At 41.7% G+C, this 21648-nt stretch overlaps 2 protein-coding genes across 2 annotated transcripts; both read right to left on the bottom strand.

Annotated features, from left to right (window-relative positions):
• Nucleotides 1-10507: 10507 nt before the first annotated feature.
• On the bottom strand, nt 10508-15287 carry LOC124661772 (RNA-binding protein 24-A-like). Its single transcript, XM_047199655.1, has 6 exons — nt 15087-15287; nt 14852-14993; nt 13188-13320; nt 12010-12049; nt 11593-11905; nt 10508-11437 (listed from the first exon to the last, which is right to left on the bottom strand). The coding sequence occupies exons 1-6, from the start codon at nt 15264-15266 to the stop codon at nt 11319-11321; spliced, it is 927 nt and encodes a 308-aa protein (XP_047055611.1). The 5' UTR covers nt 15267-15287; the 3' UTR covers nt 10508-11318.
• Nucleotides 15288-18631: 3344 nt separating this feature from the next.
• LOC124666144 (CRM-domain containing factor CFM9, mitochondrial-like) lies at nt 18632-21338 on the bottom strand. Its single transcript, XM_047203494.1, has 4 exons — nt 21167-21338; nt 20436-20757; nt 19574-19975; nt 18632-19058 (listed from the first exon to the last, which is right to left on the bottom strand). Exons 1-4 carry the CDS (start codon nt 21274-21276, stop codon nt 18687-18689), a joined length of 1206 nt encoding a protein of 401 aa, XP_047059450.1. The 5' UTR covers nt 21277-21338; the 3' UTR covers nt 18632-18686.
• Between the last annotated feature and the right edge of the window lie 310 nt (nt 21339-21648).

Here is a 21648-nt window from a genome sequence, read left to right on the forward strand (position 1 = left end):
CAACTTAATTTTGCAAATAGACACTCCTCCATGGTATGAGATTGTTGGAAGGCACCCGAGGATTCGGTTAGCCATGGCTTGTGTAAGCAAAGGTTGGGAGGAGTGTCAACCATAAATAAAACTAAAGCACATGTGTAAACAAAAGAGAAGAGGGATGATCTACCTTGCTCGGTAGAGATAACGTCCTTCATGGGAGCCGCTCTTTGAAAGTCTGTTTAGCAAGGGGGTTAGAGTGCCCACTACCATTCGTTGACAACAACAAACACCTCTCAAAACTTTACTTTTATGCTCTCTATATGATTTCAAAAACTTAAAAAGCTCTAGCACATGATTTAATCCTCGCTTCCTCTGCGAAGGGCCTTTCTTTTACTTTATGTTGAGTCGGTTTACCTACTTCCTTCCATCTTAGAAGCAAACACTTGTGTCAACTGTGCATTGATTCTTACATACTTGCTTATTTGCATTCATCATATTACTTTATGTTGACAATTATCCATGAGATATGCATGTTGAAAGTTGAAAGCAACCGCTGAAACTTAAATCTTCCTCTGTGTTGTTTCAATGCTTTTACTTTGAATTTATTGCTTTATGAGTTAACTCTTGTGCAAGACTTTTGATGCTTGTCTTGAAAGTACTCTTCATGAAAAGTTTTGCTATATGTTATCTATTTGTTAGCAACTATAGATTATTACCTTGAGTCACTTCATTCATTTCATATGCTTTGTAATAGTATGATCAAGGTTATGTAAGTAGCATGTCACTACAGAAATTATTCTTTTTATCGTTTACCTGCTCGGGACGAGCAGGAACTAAGCTTAGGGATGCCGATACGTCTCCAACGTATCCATAATTTTTGATGTTCCATGCTTGTTTTATGACAATACTTACATGTTTTGCTTGCACTTTATAATGTTTTTATGCATTTTACGGAACTAACCTATTAACAAGATGCCACAGTGCCAGTTCCTGTTTTCTGTTGTTTTTGGTTCCAGAAAGGCTGTTCGGGCAATATTCTCGGAATTGGACGAAATCAACGCCAAACATCCTATTTTTCCCGGAAGCGTCCAGAACACCGAAGGAGATTCGGAGGAGAGCCAGGGGGCCACCACACATGTGGGCGGCGCGGCCCCAGGCCTGGCCACGCCGGCCTAGTGTGGGGCCACCTTGTCAGCCCTCCTGCGCCGCCTCTTCGCCTATTTAAGCCCTTTCGACCTAAAAACGTAGTACCAATTGACGAAACTCCAGAAAGACTCCAGGGGCGCCGCCGCCATCGCGAAACTCCAATTCGGGGACGGAGTCTCCGTTCCGGCACCTCGCCGGGACGGGGAAGTGCCCCCGGAAGCCATCTCCATCGACGCCACCGCCTCCATCATGCTCCGTGAGTAGTTCCCCCATGGACTACGGGTTCTAGCGATAGCTAGTTGGTACTCTCTATCCTATGTACTTCAATACAATGATCTCATGAGCTGCCTTACATGATTGAGATCCATCTGATGTAATCGGTGTTGTGTTTGTTGGGATCCGATGGATTGTTACATTATTATTAGTCTATCTATAAAGTTTGTGAAGTTATTATTGCTGCAATCTTGTTATGTTTAATGCTTGTCACTAGGGCCCGAATGGCATGATCTTAGATTTAAGCTCTATAATTATTGCTTAGATTGTATCTACAAGTTGTATGCACATGTCACTGTCCGGAACCAAAGGCCCCGAAGTGATAGAAATCGGGACAACCGGAGGGGATGGCGGTGATGTGAGGATCACATGTTTTCACGGAGTGTTAATGCTTTGCTCCGGTGCTCTATTAAAAGGAGTACCTTAATATCCGAGAGATTCCCTTGAGGCCCGGCTGCCACCGGCTGGTAGGACAAAAGATGTTGTGCAAGTTTCTCATTGCGAGCACGTACGACTATATATGGAAAACATGCCTACATGATTAATGAATTGATGTTCTTTCTTAATGCCTTATCAATCCTATCAATTGCCCAACTCGTAATTTGTTCACCCAACACTTGTCACTTGTTATTGGAGAGTTACCACTAGTGTAGATCGCTGGGAACCCCGGTCCATCTCTCATCATCATATACTCGTTCTACATGTCATTGGAAGTAGTATCAACTATTCTCTGGTGCCATTGCCACTGTGTTACTATTACTGCTGCTGTGTTACTGTTGCTATTGCTCTCATATCACTGCTACTTTCACATCACCCCTGTTACTAGTGCTTTTCCAGGTGCAGCTGAATTGACAACTCAGTTGTTAAGGCTTATAAGTATTCTTTACCTCCCCTTGTGTCGAATCAATAAATTTGGGTTTTACTTCCCTCGAAGACTCGCCGCGATCCCCTATACTTGTGGGTTATCACGGATCTAGCCTATTGGCACGGGGGGCAGCTGCCCCCACTTAAATTTGCAATCTCTTTGTAAATTCTAGCTTAAATAGATCTTTGCCCCCACTTAAAAAATATTTTTTCTTCAATAAGCACATTCTTTCCCCCTCTTAATTCTCATCCTGGCTCCGCACCTGATTTCTTGTAGCCATTACTTTTCACGTAAAAAATGATAAACCATTACCGATTTATTGTAGTCATTACTTTTCACGCAAAAAATTATAAACCATCACCGATTTGTTGTAGCAATTAATTTTCACGCAAAAAATGATAAAGTATCACCAATTTGTTGTAGCCATTACTTTTCACGCAAAAAATGATAAACCATCACCGATTTGTTGTAGCCATTACTTTTCAAGCAAAAAATGATAAACCATCACCGATTTGTTGTAGCCATTACTTTTCACGCAAAAAATAATAAACCATCACCGATTCGTTGTAGCCATTACTTTTCACGCAAAAAATTATAAACCATCACCGATTTCTTGTATTCATTACTTTTTACGCTAAAAATGATAAACCATTACCGATTTCTTGTAGCCATTACTTTTCACGCTAAAAATGATAAACGAAACAATCTGCTTTATCTCTGTATTTGAAGTTTGGGAGAGTTCACCATCTACTTATGTTAACCTCCGAGGTTTTGACTTGAAAATCAACTGGGTATTATAAAGGGAAATAAAATTTCAAAAAATGTAAAAACGAAACAATCTACCTATCTTTGTATAGAAGATCATCTGTATGATTTTTGAGGTCATTTAGAGAAGGTCGAAAAAACCTAACTTGTTACAAAAGCTGGTTTCAGTGAGACCAAACGGCATGCGCTTAAGAAAAGTGATTTTTTCGAACATCTCCAAATGACCTCAAGTTTGGCCATACATGATGCCATACCTGTAACAACAAGGAATATCTAAAAAGTGTAAAAAAAATTGCCGAACCGTATAGCTCTATCAAAAAGAACCTCACCATGGTGCCAGTAAAATTTTTAGTTACAAACTTTCGTATTTTACCTAACCTTCAACAGGAAACTTGTTTCAAATTCATTTTAGCGTACAAGAAACAAATCCCACCTTGATTCGAGCACCACAACCTCCAAACGATGCCGATGCCGATATTGGCATGGTCGAACGGCTATGCTCGCCGCCACTGCTAAGTCACCGTCGGGATGCACCCTCAATCCCGTCCCCTCATTTGATCACTCACACACCAGAGATACCGCCGAGGCCAATACCGAACGTACATGTTGATGCCAATGCCGAACATGCACGCCACTATGGGCACGGCCACGCCGCCCCTCTATGCTCGGACGCCACATACCACAGCGAGGTCTTTCCCTTCGCCACCACACTCCCCTAGCACCCATCTATACACGCCAGAAAGGAGAGACACTAGTTTTCTCTACATTGCTCACGTTCGTGTCCGACACCGTCAGTCAAAGTGTTGAGGTAGTTGTCGATGTCCTCGACCATTTCTTCTCTTCTTTGCATGGCTAAACGCGTCTAGTTCATATCTATCTAATGCGTCTGGTCTCGCCTCATGTAGTTCTTGGTGGACGTCGATCTCATCTCGGCACCCCGCATGCCACCTCCTCCGTGCAATCGCTGTATAGCTCCGTTTAAAAATCTAATCCTACCTGTGTATTGGCCCTTGTATCGAGCATCATGGCCCCACTTTTCATTCGATATACCGAAACCCCACTCGTTCGCGTTTTGGTCAGGGATACGGCGATGCTTACGGTCAAACAAAGATGTATGGTCTGACGTGTCTTTGCGGGCTCTACGTGGCTCCACTAGTCATCAGATAACGGTCAAAGTTGTTGACCCGTCGGGCAACCGGCCGTTCCAACACTTGTGAGGGTTTCAGACAAGGGCTTGGGCAAACTGAGGAAAAAATTAAGCGGCTGAGGAAAACTGAGCACAACTAAGGACCCAAGGGCACGAAAAAAAAATCCCTTTTTAAAAAGTCCCTTTTTCAGGCTAGTGGTTTTAGAGGGGAAAAGAACGGGTGGGGAAACCACTTGAGACTCAATGAACTACCACTTGCAACTTAAATAAATATCACTTTTCAACTTAGTTAGCTTTTCGGGTCGGTAACTTTTCACATTTTGCTGTTGATAAATAACGAGAAAAGGAGTTGATAAATTGTAAGATAAATAATCGCTAAAATATTCTAAATGAAATTAGTTTTTTGGGACGATAATTTTTCACATTTACCGTTGATAAATAATGGCAGGGGAGTTGATAAATTGTGAGCTAAAAGTGTTCCCAAAATATTATAAATAAAATTAGCTTTTACGGGTCGATAACTTTTCCATATTTACTGTTGATAAATAACGGGACGAGGAGTGTATAAATTGTAAGATTAAAAAGTCGCTAAAATATTTCTAAGTGAAATTAGGTTTTAGTGTCTATAAATTTTTGGGCTGGCCAGCGAGCCGATCTGGGCCTCGACACCACTTCCGGTCCACTATCCCCTTTTTCTTTAATCCAGAAAATTTCTGCCAGTAAAATCTGCTACAGCTTTTGAAATACTGTTATTTTCCTCGATGATCCAAATTTGATGATTCAAATTCTTGGATGCTCATAAGCAAGTTCTTGACCACACAAAATTGTTTGCATGTGATTTCTTTCTTTAGTTATGTGCTGAAAAATCAAACCCTAGAATGTTACAGTAGGTGTATTTTATTTAGTATGTGTTTTGTGTAGATCCTTTTTGCATGAGGTAAATTTTGCTATGCTCTAGATGAGACGGATGAACGCTGGTGTTCACATGGGTAGGTGAGCACACGCTTGCTATACGACACGTGTCTAACACCGTTTATTCTGCCGTTAACTGGGACTAATCGATCAGACTCTCCCGTCAAAAAAAATCAAGCAGACACGAGACCAGGGGCATGAACGCAAGACACAGGCACGACACACGCCATGGCCTGATGGCCGGAGGGAACTGCCTGTACCCGCGGCCGCCCCTGGCCGAAGCTTGCCCAGCCGAGCTCACCCTCGCCGCCCCCTCAAGGAGCTCCCCGCGCCGCCCCGTCGCGGAGCTCGTCGGCGTCAGCACCTCGCCGTGGTCGCCCGCGCCGCCCCTGGAGGACATCTCCTGCGCCGGCCTTGGTTGAGCTCGCCCGCGCCACCCTGTCGCGGAGCTCGTGCGGCAGGTCCTCCTCCACAGCTCGAGCTAATCGTGTCGCGCTCGCGGGCGGCGCGTGCGGCAGCGGCCGCAACTTTCACTGGTGTGGCCTGCCGAAGGCAGATTATTTCCTTGGATTGTGCGTTTTCTCTCCCAGATTTTTCTTCTGGATCTATGCCAATCATTCGTTTGGTCAAGTAGTACTTACGGAAGCAGCGGAGGCACACGATTTCTTTTCCCCGTTCAACTCAATCAAAGTCCGGTAAATCTGTTTCTCCCTCGATAGTACTACTATTCAGCAATCAGCTTAGCACATTCTTCCTAGCCACATGTGGCTCCCTCAGCTCGACTGCGGCCGACCCCGACTGCGAAGACCAACCACGATTTGGGGAGCGATGCAGACGGCGGCGGCGCGGCGCAAGGTCGTCGAGGTAGGGGGCGTGGCGTTGCAGCGCCTCTGGCCGATTTGACTCCGTTTTTTCCATTAAAATCAAGCATACAATTTTTTCATCAACTCCGTTGATTTGACTGGACGCTGCTCCCTGCGAGGCATCCAGCGGCGTGGCTCTGCGCTCCACCTGGTCGTGGCGGCAGCGCAGCCCTGAGCTCCTCTAGCGCCGAGGCGGCAAGGCCATGGGGACGCTGCGGCCTCCTCCCTTCACTCGATTTGGGCCGCCATGGCCGCTCCTCGAGCTCCCATTGACTGGAATTTGAGGTGCGTCGTTGGCACTGCAGGGCGCCTCCTCGCGCGCCCGTCGACGACTGCGGCCTCCCCTCCCCAGAGTGTGCCCGGCGGCGGCTTCCCCTTGCGGACGCGTGCTGGCGTGGAGGAAAGATCCCGACGAGTATGCGGCGCCGGCGACCGGCCTCCCGTCCTGGAGCGTGGCTGGCGGCTGTCTCTGTGGTGGTCTGGAGAGGGGAGCACCGAATTTTGAGAGAGAAATCGCTACAACAAAGTACGAGATGTAGAGCATCTTTCTTTTCTTAATCTCTCCACACGAAATGGGTCCCACACACTTTGGCTTTACTACTCACGCATGCATGCTAGCGACTACTATATGGATAGAAAGTTCACAGAACCGTCGTTAGTCACCGTCTATCGATCGGCCGAATCCAACGGTGCCACACAAGATCCAACGGTGATGAGCGCATGCACACGTACCCCCCGAACACCAAATCCACTCTCCTAGATGAGATTACCCATCTTTTGGCACTGGTCCCACATGCAGGAGCTTCCTGGATCTGGTTTGATTTACAAATCAAATTCTGTCGAAAGAGCCATTCTATGATTTTAATTGGAAGCATACAGATAGTTTTGGAGCAAATCCAAGTGCTGCTGGTATATATCATGATAGGGTACTTTTGAGGCAAAGGAAATATTTTTGTGACCGGTAGTTTATCTCTGAGGATTTTTCTAGTGAAACAGGGTACCTTTTCAATGTCTGATTTTTGTAAATCAGTTTACAAATCAGAAAGTGCCAAACCAGTTTTGTTAGGTCACATTTGGTAGCACCTATCCATTGGTATAGTTGTCTCTGGTTGATTTTACTCTAGTGCTTGTGTGCTTAGGATTTGGTTTGGTCTAGTTTCTGTACTGTTTTAATGTTCAAAAATATTTAAAAATTTATTTGTGTGTGATTCCAGTGCAAGTGTGTTCTACATATTGTTAGCTTCCAGTAGGTATGTTGCATGTATTTTTGTGACTCACAGAAAGTTTTAGACCATTTAATTGGTCCTTAAGTTATTTCCGGTTTTATAAAAATCATAACTTTTGTTTTAAAAACCATAAATTAGCAAACCCACTTCCAGTAGCTTCTTAAAGTAAATCTTTACTCTTTGATTTTATCAAATTTTTGTGTGGACTATTCTGGAATGGCTTGTTGATTTGGTGTGTTGTTTGTTTCTTTTTATTTTGCGACGCTAGATTCGAACGCCGCCGAAAACGAAGGAGGAGGTGACTTTGGAAGATTTGAAGTAGAAATCCAGGGACACTCTGCTAATCAAGGCAAGCCACCTCTTGATGCATATCTTATCCTAATTATCTTACTCTTGCATTATTAGCATTTTTATAAATTGCATGTTTAATTTCTTTATGTGAGTGGTCTTGTCACTCGGTGTTTTATTATTCCACCCCTACGGGTGCAGCCCTTGTGTTACCTACTGATCAAACACCAGCTAGGGATATGGTGCTTAACACCTTATCATTCTTGTCGCCACTTTTCAAGAAAAGTCGGACTATAGGTTGGGAGCCCTCTTAAAAAAGGTTTGTGAAAATGTTTTCAAGAAAAGAAGTGTTTCGAAAACCTTGGAATGGGTAGCCCTGCCCAAGTGTGAGTTTATATAAAGTAAAAAGGTTTTGGGAAGAAAATTGTTGGAGGCAAGTGGAGAAAATTGTTTTCGAAAAACTTTGGTGACTGAGTACCTGAACCGGACCTAGCCAGTACAACCACATTACCCTTAAGTGGGATGGGCCGTAGCGTTGTAGTTTGTCTCGCCTTAGTTTGAGTCCTAAAAGTGTAAGGGGTAGTCCGAGCATGGACACCTTATCGACCGTGGCCTTCCCGATGAACCGGGGACGCCTTTCCGTCTCGTACAGATGGCAGGGTTAGAACCTATGAGCTCCTATTGAAATATGCCTCGCAATTGGTCGCGGCATTCTGAAGGGTCGAGTTAGCTGGGGATTTTGCTACTCCTGGACAGTCCTCGGAATCTGGTGTTGGGAGGTACAACTCTAGGCGGCATGTATTAGGCTAAGGCGAGCAGGCGAAAAACTACGATCGGGTACTTATCATGGCATATGTTGTTATGCAGGGATGATGCCCACACGATGAGTATTCGGGTCTTGTGGGGAAAGTGTACAACCTCTGCATAGTGTAAAACTATTTGAATAGCTGTGTCCGCGGTTATGGATGTGGGAATGGAAGCTGCTTGGCAGTAAAGGAAGGTTTTTGTTTTACAAAAGTGTTTTCCAAAAGGTTTTGAAAATGTAGCTGGAAGGTATGGACAAATAGCAGTGGGACTGGTGGAGTTGTACTTGGAAATTACGGTGAAAAGTTGGAAGTTTTGATCATGTTGAGATGACCGGAAAGAAAAATGGGTCACCCTTACCTATTAGTCTTCAAACAAATTTTGTTTTCAAAAAGGTTTTTTAACAAAGATATAGAGATGTCATACTTTTGAGAGAATCTACCTCTCACTCCTTGTAGCCCTAGTCTAGTGCCTGTTCCTTGCTACTGTCATATTTCATATCCTTTATTTCTCTCTAAGGTGGTTTGCGAGTACATTCAAAAGTACTCATTGGCATTGTTGTCATGGCTATTTACTTGGCCAGACTGTGAAGAGGAGTACTACGAAGAAGAGGAGTACGACGTCGAAGACACGAACTAGGACGCTCTCCCAGTCAGTCGCATGTAGGGTAAGTGCCTGACTTGGGTTCCACCGCTTTTGGAGTCAAGTTGTTTTCGCTGCTGTTTGTTGAACTACGGCCATGGCCTTTGATGTAAGACTTCCATAATACTTTAAATTCGGTACTGTAATGGATGATGTAATCTAGTATCAGTTCGGTTATGTGTTCACGATGGAATGATCTTGGGATTGTGAAATTGGATACATAACAGGAGTCTTGGACTGATAAGTCCGGGGCCCCACACACCTCACATTTTTTCATGTTCTAAAAAGAAGTGGTCACTAAGTGAAACTCTTCAATCTTTGGGGATTTCTCCAGGAGGTCCAACTTCACAAAGGCATTGCCGACGGTCTCATGAAATTATTTTATTTTTTAAAAAGATCTAGCAACTGCCGGTTTTCAATTTATAGCAGAGGGAAAGCTTTACATGAATCAGCCAATGGCGTAATCACGCACCAGAGTGAATGGAAAAAAGCAAGACAAAGAGAAAAACACACATGTACAACATGGCTCAGTTCGAGGGAACATTGTTTGCAAAGACTGAGCTCCACGTAAGTGTCACTTTTTTCCTACCGCATTATCTATAATAGAGCATCAAGGGTTGGCAAATTGCTATTTATATAATCTATAAAAAGCGAGAGCCTTAGTAAGATCAGGTTTTGTACACATGTATCTATCTGGTGTGGATCTGCGCTTTTCATGTTTACGGATTTCAATATGAGCAAATGGTGTCGTTCTTATCTTCTCTGGCCCAATACAGGACACTGGCTACTTGGCTATCAAGTAACTTTTAGATATATCTCATTCATTCTTCTCTTGGTACTTTCAAGGTTCTCCTCACATAGCTTCAGCACGTGGCTAGTATGTTTAAAGGCCTATTTGAAAACTACCACTAAAAATTGTTATACATTTTGCAAAGTGCGGCTAAAAACATGCTATTTTTAGGCACAATCTACAAAAATGCGGCTAAAGATGTATAGGGCCAATTTGCCAAAGTGCGGCTAGAGATGTATAGAGGCAAATATCCGAAATGCGATTAAAAATGTTTAGAGGAAAAAAATGAACAAAGTGCGGCTAAAAATGTATATGGGTGTTTTTCAAATTGCGGTTAAAAATATATAGAGGCATTTTTCAAAGTGCGTCTAAAAATATATAGATGCAACTCAAAAGTGCGACAGAAAATACTATTTTGAGGAACATTTTTTTAAAATGCGGCCATAGTTTTTAGCGATATGATTATATTAGACACTTTTAAATGCCCCTAAAAATAATTAGAGGCACATTAGTTATTTCAAAAAGCATTTAAAATTGCCCCTAATAATCTGCTCTACCGTAGTGCTCTACTTACTCTATGTCTTCCTCTCTCCTTCTCTCAACAGTACACAATTAGTTACACTTTTTTTTTACAGAGAAGCAAGTGAGTGCGAGACTGCGAGGAGTATATGCAGTGTGGGCACATGGAAGCTGGGAGGAGAAGCACTTGGAGCATGGATGGACTATATTGATGCTCACATGAAGAATCAAGACGCACACTCACTTCATGTCAAATGTGTTGAAAGACTTGAAAAATAATTTTACGTGCATTAACATCTCGAACGATACTATTGGTATAATAGCCATTACATAATGGGATAAATGGCAAGAATAATTGGAAACAATACGCCAAATTGCTTCTGATATATAATATATAATTATTCATCTGTGCTTTGACCTAGCCATGGCTGCCTTACTTGGTGAATAGGATGCATATGAATCTAATGCAATAGTATGTGGGGAGGAAGGGAACAAGAGTCAATGACCCAATTAGTAGAGAAATTAGGACACCCCCAATATACGTGTGACTATATAATATAGTCTAATTAAACTCGTGCGTGGCTCCATGAGCTTAATTTCTCTGGAGCCACACCCTATGAAAATGTTGTAACTTGGGAGACAGAAGCTGCTTATGAAAAATCAGCAGCAACTCAACCACTTGACTAACTTGCCCCTGGACTCTTCCTTAAGAGAACAGGATACGCCAAAACTATGCTATACCTAAGTAGTGTGAACTAGATGGCTAATACTGACAAAGATACGCTAGCTAATTAATATGTGGCCTATAATATATGCATAATGATTATCCACTTATGGTGATAGAATGATGAGACATGCATGCATTTGGATGATTTTTTTTTCAAAATTATGAGGAATACTAGCTTCGACCATAATTAATTAGTTACTAGACTAGATCCTACAAAATGGAAAATTGGACGTTGACATCCTTTGTTTACCTGCCAATGCACCACTCAACCCACGGTGGTCATTGGCAGCAAGTTAACATGTTGTTCAAGGATATGCATATTAAGTAAGGGATGATGCATGAACAGGCAGACTTGGTTAAGGCAGCCATGGTCTATTAGGCTAAGGGCCTCTTCTGATCTGGTGTTGCAGGCGGCATGGAAGAGACGAGCCTATGCTGGTACTGTGGTGTCGGTGGTGCCGACAGAGCTGGAGCTGTCCGAGACATTGCCATGGCTGCATCAGAGAAATAAGAGAGAACATTTTAGAGAGATGAACAGAACAATCAGCAAATAATCGAAGTTTTTCCGCTTCAGAACATGCATGGTATATTGATGGATGTTCTATCTAGCCATAACAACAAAAAAGAATGTACTAAGCTAAAATCTCACCTGCTGCTTGGCCCCCTGCAGTATTAGGCTCAAAGGCAGCGGCGCCAAGGAACCGGTGGAGGCTAGACACCGCGGTAGGGCTGCTCTCCGGCAGTGCGCCGACCGCCGCGTAGTGGTACATTTGAGGGTAGTGCATCATGTTGTACGCAGCATGGGCACTCACCGGACTATACTGGTAGTAGGGGTTGTACAACCCAGAAGGATCAGCCAATGTTAGCCCCGCCGCTGGAACTGTGGCAGCGGCGCCAGCATTACCATTGTAGACCTGATACTGCTCTCCTCCGGCCAGCCCGCCATACGCCTGATAGTATGTCTGGCAAAATTTGGCGCGAGACATGCGTGTATGTGATTAGAGATGGCCCTAAGTAGTTGACGATAAATAAACTTACTAATTTATCAGGAGTATATAGTTTCTACCATGGGCTGATAGCTGTAGTCCGAGAAATATGGAGAATACCTGTAATTGATTTTGCCAAGAGAAAAAGGTGATTAGTCAAAATTAAAGTCTTTTTTTTCCCCTTTTTGGTCCAGTTTCATGTGCGCATTTCTTAGGAGTATATAGTTAGACCAAAACTGTATAGTTCCCTCGTTTAAGTTAGGTTAATATACATATGGATAGGAAGCAGTGAGCGCGATATGCATATATTATCAGAAAAAAAAGAAGCGGTAATACGCATACATGTGCATGCATAGTACTCAATGTATCTTGGGCTGCTATAGGGAGTCCGTTTAAAAAAAATTGCAGTTCACAAACTTTTGAAAACATATAAAAAAACAACACATAGATGTCTAGTACATACATTTTAAGTTTCATCGAATTATGTACCAAAAAAAGATAAATGTGAAGAACAAAATATGAAATGTGAAGCCACATTTTTATGATACTTGTGTCACCCAAGATACAAACATATTATTCATCCTAATATTACAGGTTTGTAGAAAATATATATATGTATCAATGGAATAACAATGATCTGGTTAAGACATTTAAATATAATTTTTGACTTTTTTTAAACCTCCCTAAAGCTTGGGATCCACTCCAATTGTTGGGACTTTGTATTTCCAGTTACATCGTGCATATGTAGATCCGTACGTGCATTGTGCATGCAAGAACTACTATTAGCATGCAACGAACTTGTCATTTATAGTGGACCGTGTGTACTATTTGTATGCTTAATACATGGACCCGTTATGTCAGTGGCTTCACTCTACCCCAACATACCTACATGATTAAGTTCCCACACGCTCACTGTACTTATACTGCATTTCCTACTAAACCTAGTCATAATCCATAGTACATCTCTCTACGTACTTTGTCTTCCCCTCTCCTGCTCTGAACAATACACTAGCTGCATGCTAGTTGCACCTTTTCTTGAGTGGGACTAGTATATGCAGTGTATGAGCTGTGGGCACATGGAAGCTGGGAGGAGAAGCACATGGATCATGGATGGACGGCGCAGTCCTTGGCCCCCAACCTCCAACCATTAACGAGCATGCAACCACCTTTAGCAGAAACCATCCTCTTTACAGCTAGCTCGAGCTACCCCAGCAAGCAAGCATGCACTCCGGCCAGCGACAGATCTAGAGAGACTCACCCGTACAAATTGTAGGCGGCAGCAGGGATCCCTTGCTGGATGCCATGGTCGACGAAGCTGGCACCACCAGCAATGGCAGCGGCTTTCATTGCCCTCGTGTTCATGTTGCTTCCACCATGGACATGGCCTACTGCTGCGCACGCACAACCAACATGCATCCACAAGTCATTAACTAGACAACCAATATAGGTTATTTAAAACAAGACCAACCAATAAGTTGGTTCTGTACTTGCATATTGATCGTGGCGGCGTTAACTGGAATTAATCGGAGACAGATCTTCGACGTGCAATGCAGTTTCTTGATATTTTGCAGCATTGTATATACTCTGAAAGACAGAATTACTACTGTACTACTTCAAATTAATATAGCTTAGAGACACATCAGATTCTGTCGAAAAACCTAGAAACAATTTCTGTTTCAAAAGGAATCCTAGAGTGTACATATAACTACATATAACCGACATATTATCAGGCTAATAATGGTCAAAGGGTTAACTTAGGACAGTCAAACATTGTGTCTTACACAGATCAACGAGCGATGAGATGCGTATATAAAGTCTAGAGAGTTGGGGTGCACTTAATTTCTGAGTAGTAACAGGCTAACAGCAGAGACAAATGTGTAGATCCATCCAGGACGGAAGACAGACGACTGCACTTTTTTACTACCAGTTCGTTGGAGGATATTGGAACAAGGAACAGCTCCCAAGAATAACGAACCGTGCTTGCTTTTTACAGCTTTGCAGAGCTGGAGCCCATGCATGCACGCGAGGTAACTTTTTCATCTCCGATGAATATCTGTCGGATGCATGCATACTGCGCTCTTAACTAATTTGATCTCAGTTTGCATTTTCGTACCAACGCTATTTGATTCAGGTGTAACAAACAGATATATGTAATTTATGATGTAGCATCACCATGAATTAGTATGTCAGGGAATACTCGATATACAAATCGTCTTGGAACACTGAAGTGTCCAACATACATCTTTGACCATTACTCCTTATGCATGTCCTTTTACATTACATATATAAGTATTTTCATGGTAGATCTAAAACTATTGTTTTCAAATTCCCAATGTGAATAGTCTTTACTAATGTTTTAGTAGTCACAAGTTACACGACTAGTATTAATGTAATAACCTTCGAGAATTAGCATCTCTTTAATTGCAGATTGTCCAGAGCTAGTGACGTAAAGGAATCAAATCAGATTTTGTTCCAGAATGATTCAAAATAAAAGAAACACATTTTTGTAAAAGTGCAATCTCAACGGAGAAAAACATCAACAAGAACAATCGAAGACCATTATGTATGCACACAGCATAATTAACTTTCAAATTAAGTACTCTTGTATAGTTTGCTAGCAGCTGACATTAGCATAAAATGATGCGCAGCCTTAAGACTTCATCTCTAGCTAAAATATCCCAAGGCAGGAGCTTCGCATCATCTGATCGAACGTCTACAATTCTACGTGCTTGATTAATTAATTTGACAATCTTATTAATTTGCAATGAGTAACTAATTAATCTTAACCGCGTAGGCAAATCCTTCTCATGGTCAAACAAACGACTACTGATGGAACTAAGATATCTACGGTGCTTAACCAGTTATAATTGGGTTCATTAAAAAGTTAACGAGATCAATTTGCTTAATTAATTAGCTAGTTACCTGGTTGCAGATACGGCGACAGTTGTGGCTTGGACCTTTGGACCCCGAGGTAGGCGAGGTTGCAGTTGGCCCTCCTGCCGTCGATCACCGGGTACGGGTCGAGGCACGCCCTCATGGCCGCCTCAGCTTCACGGAACGTGACCTAGGTACGCACCAATCAACGGAGTTCGATTAAGCAAGAGAATTGATGCTGAAGATCGGTGAATTGAAGAAGTGTTCAGGAGGAGTAACTCACGAATCCGTAGCCCTTGGATCTGCCGGTGCTCTTGTCGAAGATGACGACGGCCTCGAGGATCTCTCCGAAGCGCTCGAAGTAGCCGCGCACGCCCTCCTTGTGCGTCTCCCACGCCAGACCTCCCACGAACACCTTCGTCAGCGTCGTGTCGCCCGTCGCCGACATCGCCTGAGCCGACATCAGTAGGCGTCGTCTTCTTCTTCTTCTTCGTCTAGCTCCGGCCTGACTTGATCTTGCTTGATCGGATCGATCCACCAACCGAGAGAGTAGTGGAGAGCTAGTAACGAACCCTGAGACTGCGTGCGTTCTTGGGGTAGGTTAAAAAAGGTGAGCTGTGATCGAGGCTTGATATGCAAGGGATCGGGGAAAAGGAAAGCAACCAACCCTAGCTAGCTTAGCCTGCCTGGATACCTGTGCTCTAGAGAGGGAAAGAGATCGATGGAGGGGATATGAAGGGCGAGAGGGGAGAGGAAGGGGAGGAAAGAGAGGAGAAAGAAGGAAAGCGAAAGCTAACAGGCAAAGGGAAAGAAAGAGACGAGAGAATGTTCAATATAAACATAACCTCGATCATTAATTTATACTATTATAATGTGTTTTCTAAAATCAAAAAGTGTATTGTGAGGGATTCTTTTGGTTCAAGTTTTCTGAGGATTCTAGTCCTTCGGAAATTTTTCTACGGGTTTGTTTGGTTAAGTTGTAGGACTACAAAACACAAATATGTTTGTACCGCCTACTTTGCACGCAGTTTCATAGACAAATTACTCGTAGGTCTTATTGAACTCATGGAAATTCTTTCTATTCTTTGACAACAATACCATGCACCAAATTCTTCGGAAAAGTTTTTGTATTTCCTACGATTCAAACAAATAACTTGGATGTCTTTTCAAATTCTCTAGGATTCAACAATGTGGCATCTGAATAATGTGTCTTCCCTTCAAAAAAATGTTAATATAATAGGTCTTGAATGTGTTTTTTGAAAAAATAGCACACGAGTGATTTTTCTAAATATGCTAGTAGTCAAATTCCAAAAGTTGGATCCGACCTTGTCGACCCAAACGACTTCGACATGGCCGGAGGGGTTATATAATGTTTTTATACCCACATGGTCTCCCACAAATAATGAAGTGATAAAATATCTATACAAGTAAATATTAGAGAAGTTTGATGACACATATGTTTGTTGACCTTTCGTGTATTTCTAATAGATAGTGAAGGGATCAGACCGTAGTAGTATATCGATTTATGTATCATTTAGATGTATGTGTGCACGTACTTGGTTATAATCCTAGTGTCCAACCATGAAACTACTACTACTACTACTACTACTAGATGATCCTAATTAATGACGTCTAGAAGATTGCAGTTATTATTATGCGTCCTAATGCATTATGAATATTAATTTTGAAGATATGTCAAGTTCCATGCCAAGATAATCATTCGGAAAAGTAGAGAGCTTGAATGAAATGTGATGAGATGAAGTTCTCAATCGACATAGCTATTGCAGAATTGATTATATGCAATTTGGGCAAATTAATGATACAATGGCCTAATTTTGTTACCATGTTGAATAATTTATGTGTAATGAGAACCCCAAAATGATCACATCCATCTATGAAAAAGACATGAAAGAAATATATCAACGGAAAGCTAGTTGCAACCAAAAAGAATCCATAAGAAGAGAAGAGAATTTGTAAATTGATCTTATCAAGGAAAAAAGGGTGGAAAAAATAGTGCTGAGTGGAAGAGCAATATTGAAGCTTCTTTGAGATGACAGCTACCCGCACTAACAACTTTGACTTTTAATTAGCGTGTTGATCTATAGGTTTAACTAGTGTAGCTCTCTAGTCTGATTATGTATCATATGTACCTGTTTTGTACTTTTGCGGTTGACCCTTGCGAAGTTAGTGGACGAACACATTCGTATTATTTTCATTCAGTTAAGAAAGTCAGTGTTTTGTCTTGGTTTGTATATTTCGTTTGCTTTACTAGTACCTTCTATTGACTTATGATTATATTTTTAAAATAACTTAGTATCCACAATTCCTCATACATGATGATTGCACCTACGGAAGGTGGATTAGATAATTATTATGTTTCATAATTATAGTAATATTATGTACTTATAAAGTATGTGTGTGTAGGCCATGCATGGTAGAGGACGAACATGTTGATTGTAGGCTTGAACTCTTTATTTAAAAAGATGTAGGCTTCAACTTTAATCTCACCTAACTTGTCGTCAACAATGGCTTTTCAAGTACATCAGAATATGTAAGGTCCTCTCCCATCGCCAAAAGAAAATTATTCAACAAGCCTTGCGTATAAAGAGAACCAACACAAATTATAACATTTTCCTTCCCAAAAGACAATAGATTCACATAAGATCTAGCAAACGAGCTCTCGGCTTTTACCTGACTCTTAGGAGATACCGTCAAAACCTGTAATGAGTTGGCAAAATTAAGTAAAGCATCTACACCTCTCACCTAAAAATTTGATCACAATCACAACAAAACTCTTGCTTTGACCAGAAACAATAACCCAAGTGGATTAGAGGGCAAAAGTGAGGGCAACTTTTCTTCAGCAGTATAATACAGCAGGGAGCAGGCCACTATGGTATTGTACACTTTAGCCCTTTGACAGCTGTGTTCCTGCAGGGCCCACAAGCTTTCCTTTTGACCATGAGACTGGGGGCACTTTTGGAAACATCTTACAAAATTGTATCACTGAATTTGTTGATCTAAGAGCTTCAGATGGGATCACTAGAAATGTTGCTTGAGATCAAAGCCTCTGCCTGCAGCCTATGTTCCTTCAGGATGCAGAATTCGGTGATATTATTCAGTCTGGGAGGCTGAGAGGTTGACTTGATTTGCAGGTTAAATTCACAGATACTAAAAATACAAGTACAAAATAAAAGCTAAGAACGAGATGCAGGTGTACTGCATGAAACAGAGCACCATTACACAGAACTGCAGAGACAGTACTCGATTTCATTAGCATCACACAGGGAGGTTGCCACAGTAAAAGGCCAAGCGCATATTCTGATTAAGCTTTGGATCCAGCAAATTAATATCGTTTCAATGTTAGCGTAGAGTACACAACATGAAATTTACAGGACCTAACTGAAAAAAGGTGGTCAAAATCTAAGCTCTCTTGGCTACTAGATGGCAGTTGGTCACAGAATTGGCTACGTTGCTGATGGCAAACAGCACATGATGCATTGTAGAGGAAGCTAGGGACAGAGGTGGTGACAGTGCCGCTGGCTGAAGAAGGCCATGGAACTGGCGGCAACACCAACAAGGGTTCCATGTAATGGTGGGATGCCCGCTGGACAAATCGGTCAGAGCAACATGAGCAAATGTAGCCAGTCTGCCTTTTATAAAAATATGGTACGCCTTTGGCGTACTCTCGAGAAAGCAAGTGTGGCCGGCCCAGTGGCATTTAGTGAGTTTGGTTTGCATGGCAGGACACCGGCTTAGGGGCCAGTCATACCCCACTGGCACCCATACTGATAGCACATTAACATTGTCCTAAGAACTGGTGGCTCACTCTGAAGGAATTTGATGTTATGAGGAGTGCCACGAGAGGTAACTGCAGTTCACCCCCCTAGAGCACCCGATTATCCAAAACATCAGTGTCCTCAGAACTTTCTATAGCATCTCCAGTCACAACATTATTGACATCAGATTCACTACTAGAATCATATTCTTCATCAGATTCGGATGTATCCATCGTGTCAATATCAGAGAAATCTTTACCAGCCAGATGAGGTCCTTGGTCCTTTCCACAATGTTTTAACTCCACCATTTCTAGTGAAGAAGCTTCCCTACCATAACCATGAACCAGATCAGTATTCTCGGATTCTGGTTTTCCATAAAGTGCAACATGCCGATAGTATAGTTCGAGCTCCTTTTCAGATACTGCAATGAAACGTCGAACTGTCTCCAGCGATTGTTCGTATTTTGATTTTTCAAGTGCCTGATGATAAAACAAGACAGATGTCAGTGAGCATTTGAAAAGATGTGCACACATATAGAGTCTGCCTTATGGCTAATAATCACAACTAAATACTGGCATTAAATTGAGCTGTGTTTTTGGATCTATGAACTGGGAACAGGCTGCTGGTATGGTACTGACATAGATTTTGAATGAATATTAACTGCTAAGCCATGTTCAAGCTTATAACATTAAGCATCTTCCAGTTTACAATAATATATGTGTTTTGTTGTGTATTAAATATAAATAATAGCAACTTGTTGATTATTATTATGTTCTTACTCTTCTATTGTTGCTAAACATAAATTCTTCAAACCTACACTTGTACATGATTATAAGAAATCATTGCCGTCCATGGACAAAAATCAGAAAGTTAACAAGGTAGAAAAAGTAAAGTTCTCTGCAATGTCTAGTTGCTACTTACTACCATCCATTACCAAACATCAACTTGAGACATTCCATGGAAACAGACTAAACTAACAACATATCCTACCTACCTTTTTCTTTGACAGTGTATCAATTGGTGACATGACCTCTGGCTGAACATAGTCCTTTCCTCGGTAGAAGACTATGGTGTCATTTCCAACAACATTAATAGGAACACCACCACTCAGTCGAGCAATCTCACTTGCATACTCCTGAATTTGCCCTGGTTTGCAAGGCTTACAGATAACCTTGACAGTCTCATGTTTCTTCCAATGCAAATGCATGTTCAGAATTACACCCCCAAAAACACCCCGCCTTCCAATTGGGACATAATTTGACTTTTTCTGTGAAACTTTCTTCAAATAAAATCTTTCCTCGCCATTGAGATCCTCTGGTTTAGCGACAGGGCCTTGAGCTTTCGCAACCTCATACCTCTTTAGTTTCTCAACCAGCATAGCTTCTTTTAATCTGGCCTGGAATAGAAACAACACATATTAATTAATCTTCTTTTATGAAACAAAATGAGAAATTAAGCACATAGTTGTTAATCACTTAATTGTTACATTTAGTTTCATTCAAACAAAGCTAGATATAATGTTTACATGGACAATCCTAGGTGAGGACAAATCCTCGAAAGGTATGATGTCATTACAAACAATATTGACTGGAGAATCACAGTTTCAAATGAACTAACTCTGTTATGAGAAAAATAGCTACCAATAAAGCAACACTGAGAAAGCAGAATTCTCATAGGATGAAGTTTTGATGATTGAAATATTGAGTACCAATTAGTAAGTCATATTCATAACATAGAAATAGCAAGGAAGCAATCTCTTTTTGAAGCAAACTGCATAATGCATTAAATACTTCAGGAAAAAAGTAACGAATCAAACCAAATAGGCAAAAAAGAAAGCAAGGCTAACTTCTTGATACCTTCTCGATCTTGTATTTGAGCCGAGCTTCAGCTGTAGGAAATTTCTGTTTTATTTTTTTGCCCTTGGGTCTGATACGCCGTGGATCATTCTTATTGGCCTCCTTCCGCTTCTTCTTTTCCCGTTTTCTCTGAAGTTTCAAACGCCTCTTTGTCTGATACCTCCCCTTCTTGGAGGGCTCCACCTCTTCAATCTCAAACTTGGGTTTCCCATCGTCTGACAGAACAAGATTCACTGACTCATAGCTAGCCCATCGAGCACCCCATGAATTCACAAACGGGTAAAATGGGCTTGAGTATTTGCCAGGGGAAATAAAATCAGTTCTGCAATAAGTAGAAGAGGAAAATATGAGAACTAGTGAACTACCCAATTCAACCTGTCGTGGATGAAATGGGTACTTAATATGAATATGCTATGTCCTATTTCATTGCTAGAGACTTGATACGATAATCTGAGTGACCAAGTAGGAAACACATGGTTCATCAGCGATATAGGTGGCAGGATTCAACGGAAATAGTTTTATTGTAGGTACAGGCATTCAAACTTCTTACAGAATTACTGCAACTAAGCTACTTTTTGGTTGTATGAATCAGCTGCAACGGATAAATTCTGCCATTGCATGTTCAAGCAATTAGATATAAGTCATGGCCATGTGGTATTGCTTGTCATGTATATGTATGTACGCATTGAACAGAGGAGAAGAGATAAGAATGAAACAAACGGTTTCACTACCTGAGAGATGGAAGGGAAGGTGAAAGTAGTGTCTTCTGGGATGGATTAAGGAGAGTGAAAGAAGCGGACAACTTCCTCAGATTTTGATGTGACAGTAGACGGAATGCCATTGCTCACTACTCCTTTGACAATGCACGGTGAGAAAATGCCATCTGTTCTAAAATACCAACACCGGCCTGCAAGAAGAGTGAAAAACAACTTTTTAGTGTCTGAAATAACAACACTGAAAGAGTTGAGTTCACAAACAGTTTATTTGTTTCAACCGTCTTACAGAACAAATGCAACCTATAGAGTCCATTGCATGTGCTGCAGGTGGAAATGGAAATAATAACCAAAATCGTGCCATATGAACAGAAGAGCCCCTGAATAATCATGCACCAATGGACCGCGGAATGCAGAGATGCTACTCCATGATATTACTGGCTTGATCAAAACCAAGCGTACAAACTGCCATACAATTTAATATACAGAATGCCTAGGGG

This window comes from Lolium rigidum, chromosome 6 (genome assembly GCF_022539505.1).
Source record: "Lolium rigidum isolate FL_2022 chromosome 6, APGP_CSIRO_Lrig_0.1, whole genome shotgun sequence".
Classification (NCBI taxonomy): Eukaryota; Viridiplantae; Streptophyta; class Magnoliopsida; order Poales; family Poaceae; genus Lolium; species Lolium rigidum.

Coding starts and splice junctions, on each gene's coding strand:
- LOC124661772 (XM_047199655.1), bottom strand. CDS start 15,266: ATGTCGGCTCAGGCGATGTCGGCGACGGGCGACACGACGCTGACGAAG. Junction 14,994..15,086: donor GATCCAAGGGCTACGGATTC/GTGAGTTACTCC, acceptor GTGCGTACCTAG/GTCACGTTCCGTGAAGCTGA. Junction 13,321..14,851: donor GTCGCCGTATCTGCAACCAG/GTAACTAGCTAA, acceptor GTGCGTGCGCAG/CAGTAGGCCATGTCCATGGT.
- LOC124666144 (XM_047203494.1), bottom strand. CDS start 21,276: ATGGCATTCCGTCTACTGTCACATCAAAATCTGAGGAAGTTGTCCGCT. Junction 20,758..21,166: donor CCTTCCCTTCCATCTCTCAG/GTAGTGAAACCG, acceptor TACTTATTGCAG/AACTGATTTTATTTCCCCTG. Junction 19,976..20,435: donor TCAAATACAAGATCGAGAAG/GTATCAAGAAGT, acceptor TTTCTATTCCAG/GCCAGATTAAAAGAAGCTAT.